Source organism: Mesoplodon bidens (assembly GCF_964165515.1).
Source record: "Mesoplodon bidens genome assembly, chromosome: 15".
Lineage (NCBI taxonomy): Eukaryota > Metazoa > Chordata > Mammalia > Artiodactyla > Ziphiidae > Mesoplodon > Mesoplodon bidens.
This window is the reverse complement of record NC_138171.1, coordinates 43029781-43045624: the sequence shown is the minus strand read 5'-3', so window position 1 is coordinate 43045624 and position 15844 is coordinate 43029781. Positions and strand designations below refer to the sequence as shown.

At 39.0% G+C, this 15844-nt stretch overlaps 1 protein-coding gene across 7 annotated transcripts in view; it reads left to right on the top strand.

The window, feature by feature from the left end:
* Positions 1-15844, top strand: part of LOC308628803 (rab5 GDP/GTP exchange factor) — a 119350-nt gene that overhangs the window by 24875 nt on the left and 78631 nt on the right. For all 7 annotated transcript variants that reach the window (XM_081256110.1, XM_081256106.1, XM_081256108.1 and 4 more), the window contains exons 2-3: positions 2340-2525; positions 4856-5022. In XM_081256110.1, coding sequence (XP_081112236.1) covers positions 2347-2525; positions 4856-5022 — 346 coding nt within the window. In that variant the 5' untranslated portion in view covers positions 2340-2346. The remainder of the gene's footprint in view (positions 1-2339; positions 2526-4855; positions 5023-15844) is intronic.

Genomic DNA, 15844 nt, shown 5'->3' with positions numbered 1-15844 from the left:
TATATCCCCCACCCTTCACTCCCTGGCCCAGGTGGTCTCTCCATGCTCCCTAAGTCAGAATGACCTCACCTTCTCCCACCGCCCCTCAGTTTCATAGCACTTTTCTCTTTTTCTTCATTGTTCATGCTGCCTGTGTTTTTGTTTATGAATTTTCACATCTAATAAAATGGAGATAATATCTACCTTTGTTTTTGTGAGAAATAATTATACTGAGTACCTGTCACAATATTAGGCATGTAGTGAGTGGTGGCAAACAGTAGGGCCTTGAATACCGTCTCAAGGAGTTTAAATTCTATTCTGATGCTTTAATTACACTTGTTTTCTTGGTGAATGTTAAATTATCTCATTTGGGACAAAGTATTCACTTTTATATCGTTGAAATGAAGTTGTCTTTTTGAGCCAAATGACATACTGTAGTAAGAACACAGAGTATTTCAAGAAGATTGTACTTTGTCCCTCAGGTTTAAAATGGTAGCAAATAAGAAGGATCTATTAGTCCCCCTTTTTTAATATTAAAATCCTTTTTTTTATTGTGGTAAAAAACACATAACATAAAATTTACCATCTTAACCATTTTTAAAGTGTACAGGGGCTTCCCTGGTGGTGCAGTGGTTGAGAATCTGCCTGCCAATGCAGGGGACTCGGGTTCGAGCCTTGGTCCAGGAAGATCCCACATGACACGGAGCAACTAAGCCCGTGTGCCACAACTACTGAGCCTGCACTCTAGAGCTCTCAAGTCACAGCTACTGAGCCCACGTGCCACAACTACTGAAGCCTGTGCGCCCTAGAGCCCGTGCTCCGCAACAAGAGAAGCCACCGCAGTGAGAAGCCCGCACACTGCAACGAAGAGTAGCCCCCGCTCGCCACAACTAGAGAAAGCCTGCGTGCAGCAATGAAGACCCAATGCAGCCATTAATTAATTAATTAAAAAAAAATAAAGTGTACAGTAGTGTTAACTATGTGCACCTTGTACAACAGATCTCTAGAACTTTCTTGTCTGGCAAAACTGAAACCCTATACCCATTGAACAGCAACTCCTCTTTGCCTCCCTTCCCCCAGCCCCTGGCAACCATCATTCTACTTTCTGGTTCTGAGAGTTTGACTAATTTAGATACCTCATGTAGGTGGAATAATGTCTTTGATTTGCCTTTTCGTGATTGGCTACTTGACGTAATGTTCTCAAGGTTCATCCATGTTGTAGCATGTGATAGGATTTCCTTCTTTTATAAGGTTATATAATATTCCATTGTATATACCATGTTTTCTTCATCCATTCATCCTGTGTTTATACATTCATCCTTTGATGGATATTTAGATTGCTTGGCTGTTGTGAATAATGCTGTGAATGTTGTGAATAATGCTTGAATGTTGTGAATAACAACTCTTGGCTGTTGTGAATAATGCTCAGTGAACATGAGTGTGCAGGTATCTCTTCAAGATCCTGTTTTCAGTTCTTTTGGGTGTATACCCAGAAGTGAGATTGCTGGATCATATGATAATTCTATTTCTAATTTTTTGAGCAACCACCATACTGTTTTCCCCAGTGGCTGTGCCATTTTACATTCCCACCAACTGTACACAAGAGTTCCAATTTCTCCACATCCTTGCCAACACTTGTTATTTTTGTTCTTTTTGATGATAGTCATTCTATCAGGTGTGTGGTGATATCTCCTTGTGGTTTTGATTTGCATTTACCTGATGATTAGTGACATTGAGCATCTTTTCACATGTTGGCTATTTGTACATCTTCTTTGGAGAATTGTCTATTCATGGACTTTGCTAATTTTTATTTGGATTTTTGTTGTTGTTGAGTTTTAGGAGTTCTTTACATATTCTGGATATTAACCTCTTATCAGATATATGGTTTGCAGATATTTTATCCCATTCTATAGGTTGCCTTTTCACTCTGTTGATTTCTTTCCTGTGTAGAAGTTTTTAAGTTTGATGTAGTCCCATTTGTGTATTTTTGCTCTTGATGCTGTACTTTTGGTGTCATATCCAAGGAATTGTCTCCAAATCTAATGTTGTGAAGTTTTTCCCCTATGTTTTCTTCTAGGAGTTTTATAGTTTCATGTCTTCTGTTTAGGTCTTTAATCCAATATTAGTCCTTCTTAAAGTGTTTTTTATATTATTGGGCAGGAATAAGAAGTTTGTTCTTTAGTATGACAGTAATTTGCAATATTTAAACTTTCTTTTCCCCTCCTTCCCTCCCTCTCTCCTTTCTTCCATTATAGCTTGAAGATGATAGACTCATTTTTTTTTCTTAATTGTTTGCTGTGAGTAGAATGACAGTGAATTCATTTTCAACAAAACTTTCTTGTTTGCTCTTTGATTAACAGGAAGAAGATGAGCCTTAAGTCTGAACGCCGAGGAATTCATGTGGATCAATCAGAGCTCCTATGCAAGAAAGGATGTGGTTATTACGGCAACCCTGCTTGGCAGGGTTTCTGCTCCAAGTGCTGGAGGGAGGAGTACCACAAAGCCAGGCAGAAGCAGATTCAGGAGGATTGGGAACTAGCAGAGCGGTAAAAGGACTTAACTAGGGGTGGTTTAACAGTGATATAACTGGATACATAGCTCTGTCATTGTCAGAATACATTTTTTTCTTCTGTTTTGATCTGTCAGCAAGTCAGTTTAATATTAAGAGAAATGAATTTTTCCCCCTCATTCAGCGTTTAATGAGTAGCTTTCAGTGATTTCTTTATTTTGTCTTTGTCTTAACTTTTAATTGTTCTGTGTTTGGGATGCGTTAGTCTTAGTTCTCTAATAAAGACAGTAAGCTCCTTGGAGTGGAAGAATGGAGATAAACATATTTTGTGGTGAAGATTAAATGAGGTTACTGCACATGACTTTCATCAAGCATTATTTTCCTCGTTCTTTTAATATATCCAGCATGGCATCTGGCACAGTGATAAGCACATAATAATAGAAACCTGTTGATTTGTATATATAATCCTTACATTATGGAAATTTAACTTTTCTTTAAAAAAATGGCATTTGTTAGTATTATGCAGAAATATGATTATGATAAAAATTAAAACATAGAATGTCTAGTGAGCATAGGAACTAATAAAATACCATGAATAATGTTAATCCTTTACCAAAGCATCCTAGAAACTGTGAAGCTTCTCAGTAAAAGAAAGACTGATCTCTGACAGCTTTTGCTAGTTTTTTTTTATATTTAATCAGGTATGTTTGTTGAGTGATTACTTTGCTACCATCTGTGATGAACTCAGTATTATAAAGTACACTTGCTGCTTTCAGTGACTCCATAGTCAGTCAAAGAGAGAAAATATAGACATAGAACATTAACTATTTCTTTGGCTTTCCCATTGCATTCCTGATATTCTCTGTAGCTGATCCTATTTTAGAAAGAAAGTAGAGGCCACTAGGCATGAATTCCCTTAGCTTTCTCCCTTGTTATCAAACTGTACTAGTGTCTTTATATTAACTTCTGTTTTGTCTCTTTTGTCTCAGAGAAAGATGTGTCCCTATTCCATTCTCACACCAACACCTCTACCTGTGATTTTGTTGCTGTTTCTTACTGCTTCCAATTGCAACCTTGCTTGAGATTTCCTACAACACTTCCTCATATTTGAACAGGCATGAGAATCACCTGGAAAGCTTGTAAAAATGGTGATCACTGAACCTCACCCTCAGAATCTCGGACTCTTATAAGTTGGGAGTGAGGCCTGAGAATTTGCATTTTAACAAGTTCCCAGGTGATGTTGATGCTGCTGTCTGGGGAATCCACTTTGAGAACCATAGTTCTATAGATAGCCTTTGAGACTTACTATAAATACCTCAAATTCAGCTGGTCCAAGGCCAGATTTCTTGCTTTTATTTACTCTAATCCCCACTCCCAGCAGTTCCTCCTAACCCTCCTCCGGTATCAATTAACGACATCACTATTTATTCAGTTGGCTAAAAAATATTAGTCATTATTAATTTCTTCTTCACCTCCCACACTGTTTACAACTAATTAAGCAAGTTCTGCTTATTCTAGCTAAGAGAAGTGTTTTGAATTTCATCCTTTCCTATTTTCCAGGTTCTTATTTCTCTCACTTAAATCTTTGTAATATATTCTTAATTATTGTCTCTGTCCCTAGTCTCTCTGCCCCTCAAGTTGTCACACAGCTACCTGCATTACCTTTAAAACACAGATCAGATAATGGTAACTTACTGGATTATAGTCTTTCTTGGTTCCCCACCACATGATGAAATCCAGGATTATAGCAGGCTTGGCAGTCAAGGTTTCTTACCATCTGGTGCCTAACTGTACATCCAGCATCATAGTCCATCACACCGTCAGTGATCTGACTACGTTGAATGAACTTGGTCCACAACAAAAGCCACATCCTTCACATTTGTAGTACCTTCTTCCTGGAATGCCCTTTTACTTGGCGGAGTCCTCTTGATCCTTCTAAGACTGGCCTAAATGTCACCATTATAAAACCTTCTTGGACTCCTTCAGCAGATTTAGTTTATTTTTTCCTATGTTCTCATAGCACTTGGGTTTCGCTCTCTACTATAGGCACTGTTACATTATGTGGTAATTATTTACTTGTCTTTTTCTCTCTTCCAACCTTGAGGTTGTCAGGGAAAAGGACTAGACTTTATTTGCTTTATGTAACACTAGTACAATTGCTGAATGAACATGATCCACGGAGAAGTCCCTTTTGAAGTTTGTAGTAGCACATAGGAGAGCTTCCTATCAGAGACCTCAGACCTATTTGGTGTATTTAGCTTCTAGTTCTACAAATTTTAGATCCCCAGTTCATTGAGTTATTACCTTTAGATACAAGGAGAACTTGGAGAATATCAGGGTTAAACTTAACCTCTTCTTGAATTACAGACTACAGCGGGAGGAAGAAGAGGCGTTTGCCAGCAGTCAGAGCAGCCAAGGGGCCCAATCCCTCACATTTTCCAAGTTTGAAGAAAAGAAAACCAATGAGAAGACCCGCAAGGTTACCACAGTGAAGAAATTCTTCAGTGCTTCATCCAGGGTTGGATCAAAGAAGGGTAATTTTCTGATTCTCTTTTTTCTTTTGTGCCCAAAGAGATATAGAGTAGATCCACAGTGTATGTGGGCTCAGCTTTCTAATTTCTGTAAACTTTCAGAGAATATCAGCGCAGACTTGAGATGTTGGGTTTGAGGTGCAGATGACGTATGAAATCTCTTTGGTTGGAGGACGTTGTGTTTTAGAGAACTTATTTACTCTATAAGAGGAATAAAGGTAATTGAAATATGTAGTTTTGTTTATAAAATTCATTCCCATCCCATCTGTTTGGATGTTTTATTTTTTGTGCCTTTAATTTTTGGATATTGGTTTATTCTCCTTTGTTTAATATCCTCACTATCCATACCTTATCAGAAATGACTGTTTCTAGGCTTAAAGTTGTCTAAAAAAGAAGTTTTCTGAGAGCTTATTAGAGAGACAGCCTGTGTGTTGAGGAAATACTATGTAGAGAACATGTAGGAAAAGGCTCACTTTTGTATGTACTTGACCTTATTCATCCTACTTCTTAAAATTCCATATTAAACAAGCAGGAAGATTCTCACTAGTGAGCAGATAGGCTAGTTGAAGTGGCCTAGCAGGAAGCAAGAAAGAATGTCTGTTGTTAGGGCTTAGTCTCTGAACCTTTATGTTGGTAATCAGAGCTATGCAGTAAATTTGAAATGGTGAGGGATACTGGGAACCAACACTGATGCTATCGGTAGAGCTGTTCTCTTAGACACTCCCTTGCACCCCCTCACCCCCTGCCCCCCAACCTGGGGTAATTGTCATGAGATTTTTGGTCTGCTTAAAGCAAGGGGCATAATAATATCGCACCTTAAAAAATTAATAATAATAATAATAATACACCTTAAGATCTTTTCTGGTCTTTCGGATTTAATGACTATTGTATTTTTGTTTTATTAAAAGGAACAATTGCTTATCTAAAAACACAGCACTTCTCTTTAATAGAGGCAAACCTTTAAACAATCTTTTTGTTCACGTGATTAATTTGGAGTTGTTCTTGGTTGGCTGTCACTCAGCAGTTTTCTCTACAGTAGTAAGAAGAAATAATCAGTACCTGCTAGAGATTAAATGTATTTGATAAGAATGTATTTGGCTCATGATTTATTTATTAAAAGATAGTGTAGTAGGGTGATTAAAACCGTAAGCTTTGGAGTCACCCTGGTTTGAGTCTCAGCTTTGCAGTTTGCTAGCTGTGTGACCTTAAGCAAACTAATCTCTTTAAGCCCTGTCTATTCTGAGGGACAGTAATACCTATCATAGGCATGTCTTGAGGATTAAATGAGCCGATGTGTGTACAGAGTTCAGCGCAGTACCTGACACACATAGTTAATCTCCAGTAAGTGTTAGCTACTTTAAAATGCCTGTTGTTTTTCTGACAAAATTATCTCTGCTGGTAAGGAGCACAAAGGTATTGATCAAAGCCATTCATTCCTATTTAGCTTAAATTCTGTTTCCTGCTTTGAGAAAGTCTCATTAACCTTATGAATTTATAGATGTATGGTGAAATGGTATATGACAACAGATGAAATAGTAAAGAAATTGTAGAACCATCAGCTGTAACTGCCACATTTTACAGATGACAGTATGAAAGTCCATAAATGTTAACTAATTTACCCAGGGTCATTTAATGAGTTGATGTATTAGACCTCAGGTCTCTTAACTCCTGGTTAAGCTTTTTTCCATTATATCCCTTGGCCTTGAAATACGTGTTTTTATCTATAACTATATCTGTGTCTGTATCTAGATAATGAAGTTTCTATTACTGAAGTGCTTAATAGTCACATACATTCATTGACTATACTTGGCAATTAAAAAAAATCATGTCCTAAGATCTTCTGTACAGTATACATTATATTATGGAGAGAAGATTTGTACTTTAAAAGAAAAATTTCAAGTGATTTTTATCTTAAAAACTTTTATGTGCAATAGTTCTTACCTTTTTTCTTCTCTTTAGAATGATCGATTTTTACTTTATATTTTTTTTATCTTTAGCTGTTTTTTTGTCTGTAGAAAGCATATGGTGAGAAAGACCTCAAAGCGTTGGGGAAAAAATTGATGTGTGTGCATTAGAAAAGAGGATGCTGTTGGATCTTTGTTTCACAGATTACTTTTGTAACTCTGCCAGGCGAACTTTGCATTTCAGGCTGATAATTTGTTTGGCCTTTGCATGTGGATAAAGTTAGCCTATACTAAATGCAGTTTTAATTTATTGACTCTAGACTACAATAAACCTTTTGTGTTCTGTATTCTTTATTTCACTTTGTTAATCCAAGATGTCCTTGCTCTTAGTATTTTACTTGCTTCTATTGGTAGCATGAAAGAAAGCTCTTAAGCCAGGGCAGGTTGGTAGTATATAGAAGACAAATAACCTTCTAAGGGATTTGAAAACTATTTTAACTTCCTGTTAGAATTGGCTGTCCCTCCAGAGGAGGTAAATGGAACAGCTTGACTGTAAAGACTCAGAGAATTTACTTTTAGTTCTTTACTCTCCAAACTAAGGTTGAGTGAGCTATAGTTTAGAGTAAATCATAGAGGGTCAGCCAAGTCGAAGTACTTGCTCATATGTTCCAAAATGCCCTTTTCTTTCGGAGCTCAAATAGACGTTGTCACCCAGAGTAGACTCTTGTGTATATCTTTTACAAACTAATCTAAAAGCAGTGCTCTAAGGAGGAATATCTTTTCTTTTTTTAGAATTAAAATACCAATCTTTCTACTCAGACCTTAGAGTCTAAATACTATTCTTCACTGAAGTGAATTAAGGTTCCTTGGAGAAATGACTGATTCTGGAACTTGAGCTGGGAAAGAAGGGCCCCTCAGAAATGTTGGGGACAGGTCAAAGGCCCAGAAGTCAGCATGAATGGGTTCCCTCTGGCCAAAGACAATAAATGGAGTGTAAATGAATAAAACAATAATTCATTACTCCGTCCAACTAATAAAATAGATAAATAATTAAATACAGAAGAGGAGAACCTTACCATAGAATCTTGACTAATAAATAGGAGTGATGGAGACAGAAAATCACCATCTTGTAGTCATCCTAATAAGAATTAATTCAGACAAGTTTCATCAGTGTGGATGCTAAGTCTGGGATGAGAGGAGGGGGTTTCCCGAGGAACAAGTTATGAACATGATCTCAAATTAACTCCCACAACTTATTATTAATTCCAAGTAGAGAAATGTCAGCTACATAAGGATGGGGGGAAATGGACATCCTGTGCCTCTAGATATGATACTTAGAGAAGAACACAACATGAATTCTGTAATATTTAAGCTGAAAATTTATAACCTGAAATCCAGTCATGAGGAAACAGTAGAGAAACCCAAATTGAAGTGCACTGAATAAAATAAACTGGCCTGTATTCTTCAAAATTGTCAGTGTCATAAAAAAACAAAGGAAGTCTGGGGAACGTATCTAGATGAGAGGAGACTAAGTATACGTGACCACTAAATGAATGTGTGACCCTCAATTTGATCCTGTGTAAAAAACAAATACTTCTGGGGCTTCCCTGGTGGTTCAGTGGTTGAGAGTCCGCCTGCCGATGCAGGGGGCATGGGTTCATGCCCCGGTCCGGGAAGATCCCACATGCCGTGGAGCCTCTGGGCCCGTGAGCCATGGCCACTGAGCCTGTGCGTCCAGAGCCTGTGCTCCGCAGCGGGAGAGGCCACAACAGTGAGAGGCCCGTGTACCGCAAAAAAAAACCCAAAAAACACACACAAAAAAACATACTTTTTTTCAATAACTACCGTTAGCAACAGAATATTCTTGTTGCTGAGAAATACTCATACTAAGGGGTAAAGCGCATGAAACATACAATCTAGTCTGAAAAAATTTAGAAAAATAATACACACAGACATGGAACAAAATGTTAAAATTTTATAAATCTGGATAAAGGGTATAAAGGAATTCTTTGTAACATTCTTGTAGATTTTCTGTAAATTTGAAGTTATTTCAAAATAAGATTTAAAAAACAAAACAAGGGCTTCCCTGGTGGCACAGTGGTTGAGAGTCCGCCTGCCAATGCAGGGGACATGGGTTCGTGCCCCGGTCCAGGAAGATCCTACATGCCGTGGAGTGGCTGGGCCCGTGAAACATGGCTGCTGAGCCTGCACTTCCGGAGCCTGTGCTCTGCAATGGGAGAGGCCACAACAGTGAGAGGCCTGCTTACCGCAAAAATAAATAAATAGATAGATAGAGAGATAGATAAATAAAACAAAACTATAATCCTCTTACACTCAGTGATATCCCAAGACCCAAATTTCAGATGTTAATTAAGTTGAAGCATAGTGTTAATTACATCATTTGAAGAATTACTAATGAATTGCTACTTCAGTCTTGTGGGCCTCTTTGGTACTTAGATGAAACTGAAGTAATGATTCCCCAGGTTGAATTTGGAACCAGTTTTTTAATTGTGCCTGTTTTTACAATCATTTCTCAGGTACACTCAGCTTGATTGCCTTTTCTTGTCTACTCCAAAAATTTTTTTATCTTGTAAAATCATCTTTTATAATGTTTTGAATATCATGTATTTGAAACATGATCAGTTTCTGACTTTCATTGATAAGGACGATGAGAAAATTTCTCCCTGAACCAAATATGTGGTTTCTTTTATTTTACAATACCAACTGGATATCCAGCAAGTCAGTCCTGTTCTGACCCCAACTACGCAGAGTCAGCACAGACTCCGTAGGTTAAGGGCTGGACCCCACAAGACTGCCCCCACCTCAGATGCCAGTTGCAGTCCCCAGGAGTGGGGACACCCGTACTTCTAACCAACCAGCTGTAAATCGGGGGTTCCCACAACCTTCTCCTTAGGTTTGATAATTTGTTAGAACTGTCTCAGGAAGACAGTTTGTTTATGCTTATGGGTTTATTAAAGAATACAACTCAGGAACAGCCAAATGGAAGGGAGATGCATAGGGCAAGATACGGGAGGGGGGCACCAAGCTTCCATGCCATCTGGGCATTTGCTCCCAGCACCTCGACGCGTTCATCAATGTGGAAGCTCCCCAAACCTTGTCATATAAGGGTTTTTATGGAGGTTTCATTTTGTAGGCATGGCTGATCAAATCATTGGCTATTGGTGATCGAAAATATCCATCCCTGGGCCAAAAACCAAATATATATATTTTTTATTATACTACAGACTATCTGCCTTTTAGTCCCTATTATATATCTATAGTCAAAACAGCTGAAAAAGTCAGAAGAACTATAATATTCTACTAAGTTGTCCTTATTCTATTTGGATAATCTGAGAAACATGGGATTTTCAGTACATTTTTTTAACATTGAGATACAAAATATGTTTTTAGTACTAAAATGGTGTTAACCATCTTTACTACATCATGCTCTTTTTTTTTTTTTTTTTTTTTTTTTTTTTGCGGTACACAGGCCTCTCACTGTTGTGGCCTCTCCCGTTGCGGAGCACAGGCTCCGGACGCACAGGCTCAGCGGCCATGGCTCACGGGCCCAGCCGCTCCGCGGCATGTGGGATCTTCCCGGACCGGGGCACGAACCCGTGTTCCCTGCATTGGCAGGCGGACTCTCAACCACTGCGCCACCAGCGAAGCCCCACTCTCTATTTTGATATTGACATTTTTAGGTTGTTTTTACTCTTTCACAGCTATCCTTCAAATAGCCTTTTTGTTGAAGATTTTGCTTTTATAAATTTATTTATTTATTTTTGGCTGCATTGGGTCTTTGTTGCTGCACGTGGGCTTTCTCTAGTTGTGGCGAGAGGGGGCTACTCTTTGCACAACCGCGAGCGGTGTGTGGGCTTCTCATTGTGGTGGCTTCTCTAGGCGCATGGGCTTCTGTAGCTGTGGCACACGGACTCAGTAGTTGTGGCTCACGGGCTCTAGAGTGCAGGCTCAGTAGTTGTGGTGCACGGGCGTAGTTGCTCTGCGGCATGTGGGATCTTCCTGGACCAGGGCTTGAACCCGTGTCCCTTGCATTGGCAGGCGGATTCTTAACCACTGCGCCACCAGGGAAGACCCTTGAAGATTTTGCTTTTATAGGTTTACTTTATTGAAGATTTAATTTGATTTAATATGTCATCTGGCTTGCAGACAGCCTTACGTAGTAGGTGCTCAGTTGATACCCATTGCTTTTTTTTATTGATTGATTGATTGATTGATTGATTGCTGTACGTGGGCCTTTCACTGCTGTGGCCTCTCCTGTTGTGGAGCACAGGCTCCGGGCGCGCAGGCTCAGCGGCCATGGCTCACAGGCCTAGCCGCTCCGCGCCATGTGGGATCTTCCCAGACCGGGGCACGAACCCGTGTCCCCCACATCAGCAGGCAGATTCTTAACCACTGCGCCACCAGGGAAGCCCTCGTTGCTTAATTTAAACAGGAATAAATATGCTGTAATGATAGGAGGGAATTATGGTGTGACTGTGAAGAATTTGGGCTTGGGAATCAAAGAGATCTGGATTCAAATCCCAGCTTTTCTTCTTAACCTGTGTATGTTTCATGTAAATGACTTAACCTCTAACCTCATTGATAATTCCACCTACCTAACAAAAAAATTTTATTGGTGTGTACATTCATTATTTCATACGGTTTCAGGAATATAACAAAATTGTTAAGGGTTGATGAGAACGTGGAGTAAAGCACAGTGTCTGCCATGTAGAAAATTGTCATTGAATGATAGCTTAAGCATTATAATTCAAGAGCACATTTTGTTCTGCTGCCAAGACTTTTTAAGTTGAGTGTTTGGATTGGGAAATGGAAAACTTGATAATCATAACAGACTGGCTATACTTGAAATACAAGATTTGCTTCTGTATTAAAAACACAGGGCTATTTAGACTACTTATATTTAATGAAATTTTTGGTAAGATGGAGCTTAAACCTACCATTTTGCTCTGTTTTCTGTTTATCCCATCTGGATATAATTCTTTCTCTCCTCTTTTCTTGCCTTCTTTTTGTGTTTTGTGGGGTTTTTTTTAAATTATAAATTTATTTATTTATTTTTGGCTGCGTTGGGTCTTCGTTGCTGCGTGCAGGTTTTCTGTAGTTGCGGAGAGTGGGGGCTACTCTTCGTTGTGGTGCGCGGGCTTCTCACTGTGGTGGCTTCTTTTGTTGTGGATCACGGGCTCTAGGTGCGCGGGCTCAGTAGTTGTGGCTCACAGGCTCTAGGGCACAGGCTCAGTAGTTGTGGTACACGGTCTTAGTTCCTCTGCAGCATGTGGGATCTTCCCGGACCAGGGCTTGAACCCGTGTCCCCTGCATTGGCAGGCGTATTCTTAACCACTGCGCCACCAGGGAAGCCCTTAAGTAAATTTTTGAATGAGAAAATGTCTTCTATAGTTGCCCACATATTTGCCATTGCTGATACTCTTTGTTCCTGGCTAGTAGGAAAAATGAATTATTTCCTGTCATGTGTGCTCAGGAGATTGTTCTGCCCACTCCTTTACCCAGTTGTGGGTTGTTTTCTCACGTGCATGTGCAGTACTCAGTCAGAGACTCAAGGGAACCCCTCTGCAGTTATCTGGAGATTTTTCTTTGCAGCCCATCCCCTATGTGTTTTGCCACGCAAATTCTAGCAACTTGGGCCTTCTTGAGCTCTAAATATTGTTTCCCCAATTCAGCAAGTCTGCTAGGCTCTGTTTGAGCTGCCTCTCCCTGTGCCAAGGCCTAAAAACTCTACCTGCAGTGAGCTGGGGCACTTGTAGGATTTACCATGTTTGTCCCCTTCTCTCCGGGGTTACTCTCCCCGCTGCCTGTTGGCCAGTGTCTGAAAACCATTTTTTCATATGTTTTGTCTGATTTTTCTAGTTGTTAAGGCAGTAGGGTAAACCTAATCCCTGTTGTTCCATCACGACTAGGAGTGGAATTTATCAGATTGAGTGAAAGATTAAATTCCAAGTATTAAAGAATTTTTTCTAATTGTACAGGGTGTCAAATATAATTTTAGGTTTTCCGTATTGGTAAAAAGAAGTTTCAGAAAAGATGTGCCAGTTTTTGAGTTAAATTGTGCCTTATTTGCTTAAAAAAAAAAAAAAGGTCGTACATCCAAATGGCTCAAAAATAAAAGGTATATATGGTCCCTCACCCATCTGGTTCCCAGCCACTACCACCATCCTCCCCCCATATTCAGACAACTTTTGTTACTAGTTTATGTATCATTCTTTTGTTTTCATTTATAAACACAATTTGTTCTTATCCCAATCCTCCTATTTTACATAAAAGCACACTACGAATACCCTGCTTTTTTAGCTTAGCAATATATTTAAGAACTCTTTCCTTATCAGTACATAAAAAGGATACTTTAAAAATTTTTTAAATTATCCTTTAAATTAAAGCTACATAATATTCCACTTTATGGATTAAGCCAAAGTTTGTTTAGTCCCTTAGTAGTGGCCATTTATGCCATCTTCAGACCTCTGCTTTTACAAGTACTAAAATGGGTAGCCTTGTAGGTATTTCATTTTGTACATGTGCAATTATGTCAGTGGAAAATTTCTCAGAAATGGAATTGTTGGGTCATAGGATAAATGTATTTTTAACTTTGATGGTTATTGCCAAATTGCATTCCATTGCAGGTAATGTCATTTTACATTCCTACCTCCATAGTATAAGTGCCTTTTCCCCTATATCCTCATCAACATCAAACTTCAGAGTTTTGCCGACTTGTTAATTTTTAAAATGCTGTCTAATAATAGTTTTTTTCTTTGTCTTTTTTTTTATCTTATTGGAGTATAATTACTTTACAATGTTGTGTTAGTTTCTGCTGTACAACAATACTAGTAGGTTTAATTTGCACATTTGTTATCGTGTGTGAGATTGAGTATATTTCCTATGCTTAAGATCCATCTATGTTTCCCTTCTGTGCAGTGTTAATATTCTTCACTCATTTTTCTACTGAGCCGTTGGATTTTTCTTCCTCTATATTTATAGGAGTCCTTGTATATTAGGGAGAACAGCCCTTCATGATGTAGCTTACAAACATTTTTTCCAGTTTGTTGTCTGACTTTTGACAGCATTTTTAGCCATACATATAGTGTGTTTTTATGTGCCCTTCTTCTGTTCTTTACGTTTTCTTTTAATATGATTGAATTCTTTTAGGGCATCTACATTTTTTTTCATAACTTAAAAAAAAGTTTTTCTTTAATTTAATTTAATTTATTTATTCATTCATTCGGCTGCACCAGGTCTTAGTTGCGACAGTTGGGATCTTTTAGTTGGGGCACTCGGGATCTTTTAGTTGCAGCATGCGGAATCTTCATTTGTGACATGCAGGCTCTTAGTTGCGGCATGTGGGATCTAGTTCCCTGATCGGGGATCGAACCTGAGCCCCCTGCATTGGGAGCATGGAGTTTTAACCACTGGACCACCAGGGAAGTCCCAGGGCTTCTCCATTTTGAACCATAGTTAGGAAGCACCTGATACTTTAGAAGATAGGCAGATACGTGATTCGGAAAGATAACTATAAAGTGCAATTTTGATCTGCTAACTACTTAATGTCAGTATGCAGTTTAGAGGGGAAAGGGGGGGGGGTTTTGTTTATTTTTTCATATTCTTGTCCATTACGGTTTATTACAGGATATTGAATTTCGTTCCCTGTGCTATACATTATATCCTTGTTGTTTATTTTTATATATAATAGTTTGTATCTGCTAATCCCAAACTCCCATTTCATCCCTCCCTCACCCTCTACCCACTTTGGTAACCATAAGTTTGTTTTCCATGTCTGTGAGTCTGTTTCTGTTTGGTAAATAAGCTTATTTGTGTCATACTTTAGGTTCCACATATAAGTGATATCATATGGTATTTGTCGTACTCTTTCTGACTTACTTCACTTAGTATAATAATCTCTAGGTCCATACATGTTACTGCAAATGGCATTCTTTCTTTTTTATGGCTGAATAGTATTCCATTGTGTATATACACCACTTCTTTATCCACTCATCTGTTGATGGACATTTAGGTTGTTTCTGTCTTGGCTATTGTACATAGTGCTCCTGTGAACATTGTGGTGCATGTATCTTTTTGAATTACAGTTTTGTCTGGATATATGCCCAGGAGTGGGATTGCTGGATCATATGGCAACTCTATTTTTAGTTTTTTGAGGAACCTCCATACTGTTTTCCATAGTGGCTGCATGAATTTACATTTCCACCAACAGTGTAGGAGGGTTCCCTTTTCTCCACACCCTCTCCAGCATTTGTTATTTGTAGACTTTTTAATTGAATTTTTTTTTTTTTTTTTTGGCCACACAGTGCTGCATGCAGGATCTTAGTTCCCTGACCAGGGATTGAACCTGTGCCCCCTGCTGTGGAAGCATGGAATCCTAACCACAGGACTGCCAGGGAATTCCTGTAGACTTTTTAATGATGGCCCTTCTGACTGGTGTGAGGTGGTTCCTCATTGTACCTGTTGCATTTCTCTAATAATTAGCAATGGTGAGCATCTTTTCATGTGCCTTTTGGCCATCGTGTTTGTCTTCTTTGGAGAAATGTCTGTTTAGGTCTTTTCCCCATTTTTTTTTTTTTTTTTTTTTTTTTTTTTGCGGTAGGCGGGCCTCTCACTGTTGTGGCCTCTCCCCTTGCAGAGCACAGGCTCCGGATGCGCAGGCTCAGCAGCCATGGCTCACGGGCCTAGCCGCTCTGCGGCATGTGGGATCTTCCCAGACCGGGGCACGAACCCGTGTCCCCTGCATCGGCAGGCGGACTCTCAACCACTGCGCCACCAGGGAAGCCCTTTTCCCCATTTTTTGATTGGGTTGTTTGTTTTTTTGTTACTGAGTTGTATGAGCTGTTTGTATATTTTGGAAATTAAGCTCTTGTCAGTTGCTTTGTTTGCAAATATTTTCTCCC